The sequence below is a fragment of the Leucopleurus acutus genome (genome assembly GCF_964270905.1).
Source record: "Leucopleurus acutus genome assembly, chromosome: 6".
NCBI classification, from domain to species: Eukaryota; Metazoa; Chordata; class Mammalia; order Artiodactyla; family Delphinidae; genus Leucopleurus; species Leucopleurus acutus.
In genome coordinates, this window is record NC_139149.1 from 100,025,437 (window position 1) to 100,033,028 (window position 7,592).

The window sequence follows — 7,592 nt, forward strand, 5'->3', positions numbered from 1 at the left end:
TCATGCCCCCAGGGCGTCGATGCCAGCAGGGCTCAGCACCAGGGCCTGAAGGATGTCGGAGAGGGACACCACACCCAGGAGGTGCTGGGTCTCATCCACGAGCACCAGCCGGTGCACCTGTGGGTCCACAGAGGCTCATTGAGGGGGCAGCGCCATGTGGCTACAGCAGCCAACGAGGTTGACACTGAGAATTAGGGCAAACAATTTAACATAACTGTGGGGGCAAGAGAGTGCCTCCTAGAAACCAGTTAGCGGTGGCTCTGCCTGCCCTAGGGTGGTCAGCTGGCTGCGGCCCTTGGCCCGAGGGCCCCAACGACAGGACCAGTCGCCGGCCAGTGTGCACACCAAGAGCTTGGCCGTGAGATGGGAGGACAGGGCAGGTGCCCAATGGATAGGGCTAGCTGAAACTGCTCACGAGAAGGACTGGGCCCCATGTGTTGGGAACATGTACGAAGGGGTGTGGGTACCTGCTCCTGGACAATCCGGTCGATGACTTCCCCCAAGGTCTCGTGGGGCTGGCAGGAAACGACTTTCTCCAGGCACAGTGTCCTCTGCCTCAGTGCTTCTCCCACACTCACATCCAGGTGGTTGTATGTTTGTTGGGCTGCCAGGTGCTGGGCAGGAGGAAGAACCGCTCTTAATCAGCCCTCGGCCAGGCTCCAGCCCCACAGATATCTCCCTCTATACACTTGTAAAGGCCCCCCTGGTCCACAGATACTCCCCCACATCGATCCCCCCACCTCAGCCTCCCTGTGGCACCCCCAGCTCCCCTCTATTCCCCCAGACACTTACAATCACATCAAAGCGGGAGTAGAGGCCCACGACCTGTCCTGCAGGGGTTGGGGGGCCGGGGAGGAAGGTGAGAGAAAGGGGAGAGGTTCAGGTCAGAACCAGGATGCTGTGTAGGGGCCCAGGGCGGGCTTGCGGAGTGAACTCCTCAACATCCTCCCCACCCCCAGGCTACTGGCTTTATAATGAGGCATCAGGCTGCCACCACCCTGAACCCACAGATCAAACAGTATCTCAGAGACACCTGACATCATGCCTCCTGATGTGACAAAATATGAGTACAGGGCATCACCTCTGAAATATTCTAGCCTCAGTGTATAGCCTGGGGACTTCCCGGGTGGTGCAGTGGTTAAGAATCCACCTGCCAATGCAGGGGACACGGGTTCAAGCCCTGGTCCGGGAAGATCCCACATGCTGCGGAGCAACTAAGCCCGTGCCCCACAACTACTGAGCCGTGTGCCACAACTACTGAAGCCCGCGCACCTAGAGCCCATGCTCTGCAACAAGAGAAGCCACCACAATCAGAAGCCCGCACACCGCAACGAAGAGTAGCCCCCACTCGCTGCAACTAGAGAAAGCCCGTGCGCAGCAACGAAGACCCAACACGGCCAAAAGTAAATTAAAAAAAAAAAAGTATAGCCTGAACCTGATCGAGACTTTAGAACTAATTTCCAGTTTACAGGAAACACAGGAAGAGAGGAACAATGTACAGGCCAACTGCAGAAAACAGAAAAATCTCTGGAAGTGGGACGTTCTACAGGACAATAAATAGACCCAGGCTTCTCATCATCAACATCACGAAAATTAAGTGGGGAGGGAACTGTTCTAGATTAAAAGAGACTTAAGGGACAAAAGAAGCAAATTCAAAGCATAGACCTTAATTGGATCTTGATTTGAACAAATCAACTATTAAAAAAAGATATTCTTGGGCTTCCCTGGTGGCGCAGTGGTTGAGAGTCCGCCTGCCGATGCAGGGGACGCGGGTTCGTGCCCCGGTCCGGGAGGATCCCACATGCCGCGGAGCGGCTGGGCCCGTGAGCCATGGCCACTGAGCCTGCGCGTCCGGAGCCTGTGTTCCGCAACGGGAGAGGCCACAACACTGAGAGGCCCGCGTACCACAAAAAAAAAAAAAAAAAAAAGATATTCTTGGGGAAAATGGGGAAATGGAATTAGGATTGAATATTAGATAGCATTAATAAATTATTCATAATTTTGTTAGGTGATGTAGGAAACATACTTGTTTTAAGAGATTCAGATGAAGTGTTAAGGGGTGAAACGACATGATTCTATAATATAATTTACTTTAAATTACTTCGGTGAAAAAAAAAAAGAACTGGTTAATGGCAATGTGTTAACAGTAGTTAATCCGGGTGGATAGGTGGGGTTTGTTATAGAGTTTTTTCTACCATTTTCACACATTTGAAATTTTTCATAATCAAAAAATAGATTAAAACACTTCTTGATATTCAGCTTCATTATGGTGATTTTTAACTTTGAAGCAGTTTACAGCCATGGCTCCTTTAACCCTTTTTCAGAGCAAGAAATTGAGGTCTGGCTCAGAGAGGCTAAGTAACTGATCCAAGGCTCAAAGCAGGCAGAGACTTGTAGCCCTGACTCCATCCTGGGCCGCGAGCTGATGTCACATAGACCCCTGCTACCCCCAGTCCCACCCCAGCCAGAGTCCCCATCTTGGGTGTAGGTACCAGCTTCGTTGACCACAGGCAGTGCAGACACGCGCCGGTCCACAAAGATGTCCAGTGCGGTCAGGATGGGTGCCGTTTCTAGAACCATGGCCAAGTCTCGGAACGTGCCGATGCCCACATCTTGGATGGTGCAGGAGAGGAAGGAGGGCCTGGGCAGCAGGGTGCCCTGCTTGGGTTGGGGCCAGGTAGGGATAAGGGTGGAGTAGTCCCCAGAGGGCTCCCAGCTGCTCCCTCCCCAATCCCTAGGGCTGAAGACTTCTCTGCCCCTCGGGTCTCCCCCTGAGGCTGTGCCCAGGCTCACAAAGATGTGCAGGAACTTGAGCAGCCGCTTGTGTGTGAGGATGTGGAGCACAGCGCCTGAGACTGGGTCCAGGACCGGCAGGCGGTGGATCCGGTTCTTGATGAGGGTATAGACGGCTTCGAACAGGCTGCAGAAGTGGGAGCAGTGAGGCTGGGGCAGCCTGGGGAGAGATGCCCTTCATCCCAGCCCCTGGAAAGGAGGACAGGGTGCCAAGGCTGCCTTGTCCGCAGTTTGCCGACGGTGAGCCCGTGAGTTCAGAACTGAGGAGCTGGTGAAGGGGTCTGTGCAGGGCAAGGAGGCCCAAGTGGGTGGCTGGGGACACTTACCTGTCACTGGGAGAGATGGAGACCAGAGGCTTGAAGGAGCCTTGAAGGTAGATCTCTGCAGGAAAAACTGGAGTCAGGCCAAGGGAACTGGCCACCCTGCCTCACCCAGCAGCCCCCAGCCCCTCGGGTCCCCTGGGCTCCCTATTGCCTTCTCCCTGCTCCCCCCAGGAGATCCCCACCGCCCATCCTCTGCCTGAAGTCCTTAGCCCTACCCTCACCCTCACACACTCGGCCCCTTTGCCCACTCACCCCTCCAGGTCTCAATCTTATGTTCTTCAATCTCATAGATCTGGACCTAGAACATCAACAGAACTCCTGAAGTCAGACTTGGGCCCCCTGAACTCCCTCCACCCCAGCACAGATGGGTGCCGCCGGAACCCCCAGCCCACTCCTCACCAGGGGGGACCTGTAATAGCGGTGCAGCACCAAGATGAAGTCTGTGATGGTCAGCATCCCTGCGGGGGCGCGGGGAACGGGGGTCAGCCTGGGACTTGGGGTGGAAGGCAGGCTGAGGGCTCAGCACCCCTGCCCCACCTGGCCAGTGTCCTCGGACTGAGACAAAAGTGGGGTTTCGGAAAGAGGAGGGTAGGGCAGCTCCTCCCGTCCCTGAGAAATGGGGTTCTTTCTCCCTTTTATGCTTCCCCTGTAATTTCTCTCCTTTCCTCCCCACTTCTTCTTTTCTCCACATTTCTTCCTCTTCCTTTTCTCTTTTCCTACTTAGCACCTATGACATGGGACCACGGGGTAGTAGAGCTGGAGGGGTCAGCTGGTCACAGCTATCCCACAGATGGGGTCTCCCAGCTGGCACATTTCCCCCACGCCAGGCCCCTGCTCAGCTCAAGCCTGTGGAGTGTCAGAGCTCAGCCCCAGAAGCACCCCACAAGTTCCCCCTTTCCCTTCCCCGCCACCTCTGCCTCCCCAGCCCCTTCTCACCCACAAAGCTCTGCTTCTTGCTGTCCCACAGAGGTGCCGCCCGGACGCCATTGGCCACCAGGGCGAAGAAGGCCTTCTTGATCTGAGCACCGGGGAGAACAGTCGAGGGTGTGTTGCTCACTGCCCCTCAGAGTCCCCTGTCCCAACCGGGGTCCTTCCACAGGGCCTTCTCCCGGGCCCTCCACTACACGAGCCTGCCTGCCACTCGACATGACCCTTGTCGGCGCATTTGCTACAGAGATAAGGCTGCTGGTGGCCAGAGGCACTGAGGTGACCCCTTACCAGGCACACCAGGGTTTAGGAAACCAACTCAGTGTTTCTACACCAAAGTCATATGTGTACATATACACACAGGATAGTTTTGGCTAATCTAAGTACTAGAGGTGTAATTATTTATATGTTATGTATGAGATATTTTTTTCTAAATAAATTTTACATTGACTCATTTTGGCTTCATCCTAAACAATATTATCTATACAGGCTGGTTGTATTTTTCTAATACATATCAAAATAAATACAAAACTACTAAATTAAATATATTTGTCTATATACTGCTAGAGTCAAATAGTGAACTGTGGTCATACATACACCCTGCTTCTTCTCTACACTACACACTGCTCTCCTATACGCGGTGAGAAGAAAGGGATCCGGTGTTTCGTAGCCTAGCCTACTGGAAGAGCGGGGACCAGAGCTCATCCTATTTTTCTCTTTTCAAGAGTTCCCCGCTCTTTGTCCTAAGCCACCCTGCAATGTTTTCCATACAATTCGGGGTGTGCAAAATGCTCACTCTCATCCTGGGTTGGCCCAGGAGTCCTCTGAAACTTGTAGGGTAAAGCAGGCCTTCCTATCCCCATTTTAGAGATGAGGGAAGCACAAAGACCTACTCCAAACCCTATAGATGCTGAGTTGCAGAGCTGGGATGACAATTAGGGGGTGTACACAGAGAGAAAAAGCCCTCCTCTGCTGGTCTCCATGGTGCTAAGAAGGAATTCTGGAAGGGGCTTGTAGCGGGGCAGGGCTGGCAGGGCATCCTGGGGGCTGTGAGGATGGAGGTGGGGCAGAGCTCTGGCCTCACCTGAAGCATGGTGTCGAAGATGACTATCTTGGAGCTGGTTGCCATGGCATCGTAGCAGGTGTGCTCCTGCATGAAGTGCATATATACCTGGGCCCCTGGCTTCTGCAGCTCATCGTCCCAGCTCAGCCTGGGTAACAGTGCCTGCGGGGACGGGCATGGGGCCGGCCTCTCTTCCACCAGGCCGAGCTCATCGCCCCAGGCTGCTGTGGCTGAGAACTCTATGCCCACATCCAGATCGTCTGTGCTGGAGCTGGAGGCTGAGGCTGCACAGTCAGGGGGGAGGATGTCCCGCTCTGCTGTGGGGGAGCCCACCCCAGCCAAGGGAGCAGCTTGGGTCCAGGGTGTGGCCTTGGGGAATGTGGCCTCCAGCCCGGTGGACTCAGCAGCTGGCCTGGACTGGAGACCTGTTCGGGGGGAGAGGACAGTAACTCCATCTTCCAAAGCACTTTCTCATCTGCTGTCTCCGTTCATCTTCACAGCAGCCTTGGGAAGCCTGGATGTTGAGGCCCCCATTTTGCAGGTGAGAGAGCTGAGTCTCAGAGAGTCACAAAGGATGGTGGCTCTGTCCTGAGTTGGCCATGCTGGGCCCCTGGGTCAGCTATGCAGTTGTCCTCTCCCATGTGGGGAGACTGAGGCCACACGATGTCATGTGTCTGTGTTATGGGGAGATCCAGGGCAGAGCCTGGCCCCAGGATCGGGGACTTCCCACTGCCCCCAGTCCCTTCTTGCCAGAACTGGCCTTGGCCTCACCTTCCCCCAGGCCTGGCGGCTCCCCTTCCTCTACATCCTCCTGCCTTGTCCATCTTGAAGCCTTGGTCCCCTGCTCCCCATGGCTTCTTTCTGAGCTGGTGGTCATGGCTGGTGACGGCCATGAAGTGCTATCTCCTTGCTCTAGGAAGCTCATCTCTGGAAGGGGGAATGGGGCCTGTTTGGTTACTGGGGAGTAACACAATAAAATCAATTAAAATGTTATGAGCGATAATATTTGATATTTGCAAGCTTCCAAAGGCCTTTTCCACCAACATGTTTCTCATTCAAACCTCATAGCAATCTTATAAGGGAGGCATTATCATCCCTATTTCACTAACAAGGGAACTGAGATCAGAGAGGTTAGCAATTTGCCACATATCACACAGCTAGTAAGTGATAAAGTCAGGAGGGTCCAAATCTTCAGACTCGAGATCCCCCCTTTCTGCTTCTGAAAGAGGAAGGAGGAGGTGAGGTAAAAGGCGGAAGAAGAAACAAAGAGGAACAAAGAAGGAAAAGGAGAGGAAGACAAAAGCCAGACTAGTAGAGTGGGGGAGATTGGGGGCCTAGAGACACGGGAGAAAAGGAAGTGGGAGAAGAGGCTGGGCCCAGGAGGAGGGCCAGCCGCACCTACCTTGGTGCTCAGGTCCCAGGAGGCTGCTCCAGGAGGGGTCTGCAGGGAGAAGAATGTCTGAAGGGGTGGGGAAAATGCCCAACACTCTGAACCAAAGGGAGCTCCCCTTCCCACCACACACACACGCCACAAACACACACACACAAACACCCGCCTCACAAACACACATAAACACACACAACCTACCCAAACACTTATACACACTCAGAAAGCCACATATTCAACACTTCCCAGACACACACAGGACCACATAGACTCACACAAAGAATATACACATGCAAACACCCTCATGCTCACATACAGAGAAATCCTGGTCAAACACACCCACACGCACGCACACGCGCACACATCCACGCGGTGGTGCGCTCCCGGCCCTCCGGCCTCAGCGGCTCCAGCTCCCGCAACCCCACCCCAGCCCGGGACCCCGGGACCCTGCGCAGCGCGTGCTCCGGCTCCGGCGGGCTCCAGGAGCGAGTGCGCAACACTGTATCTGGGCAGCACTATTCTGGGCCCGGCCCCTGGCACCCTGCCCTCCCGTATCGGGTTCTCTCTGATTGGGTGTCGGGCAGTGGGAAGGAAGGGGTCCAGCCGCTCAGCTGCTCCAGCTCGGCAACCTGCGGGCCTGCGGGGAGGGGTGGGGCGCGTATGGAATCTCGATGCCTGCTCATGGGCTGCCTCCTGGGTTTCCGAGGACAGGGAAGAAGGACCCCGCTGTGAGGGCACTGGGGTGGGAGGAGGTGGACTATCAGAGTCCTGGGTTTCTTCTCTGACGGCCTCTGTCATCTTTGTCAGGCGCCAAAGGAGGGAAAACAGAGGCGCGCTGAGCTGAACTCTCTTCCTTTTACAGCTTCGGTCGTGGGTGGTGCTAGAGTTAGAAAGGGCAAGTTGCAGCTGGGAGGCTGGGGATAAGAGGTTTGTGGGTGGTCCCGGGAGAGTGGCCAATGTGTGTCCAGATGTCTCCATTTGAGTCCCAGTGGCCCGTCCCTCTCTTTGGTGGAGGAGTTGGAACTGGATGGTTAGGGCAGGTGGGGAGTTGTGAGAATCGCCTTGAAGGAGTGAGGTGGGCTTGCGCTTGTCTACAGTG

The 7,592-nt window shown here is 55.0% G+C and overlaps 1 protein-coding gene across 2 annotated transcripts; it reads right to left on the bottom strand.

The window, feature by feature from the left end:
- PRKAG3 (protein kinase AMP-activated non-catalytic subunit gamma 3) lies at window positions 1-7,037 on the bottom strand (the record flags this gene model as incomplete). 2 transcript variants are annotated; one of them, XM_082841681.1, is made up of 12 exons in its annotated part: window positions 6,940-7,037; window positions 5,878-6,033; window positions 5,128-5,531; window positions 4,053-4,134; window positions 3,516-3,574; window positions 3,369-3,414; window positions 3,120-3,174; window positions 2,794-2,920; window positions 2,493-2,658; window positions 793-830; window positions 468-614; window positions 1-117 (listed from the first exon to the last, which is right to left on the bottom strand). In XM_082841681.1, the coding sequence occupies exons 2-12, from the start codon at window positions 6,029-6,031 to the stop codon at window positions 1-3; spliced, it is 1,395 nt and encodes a 464-aa protein (XP_082697807.1). In that variant the 5' UTR covers window positions 6,032-6,033; window positions 6,940-7,037. The 2 variants fall into 2 exon arrangements, with proteins under 2 accessions (XP_082697807.1, XP_082697808.1); XM_082841682.1 differs by lacking the exon at window positions 6,940-7,037 and adding an exon at window positions 6,509-6,539.
- Window positions 7,038-7,592: the final 555 nt, after the last annotated feature.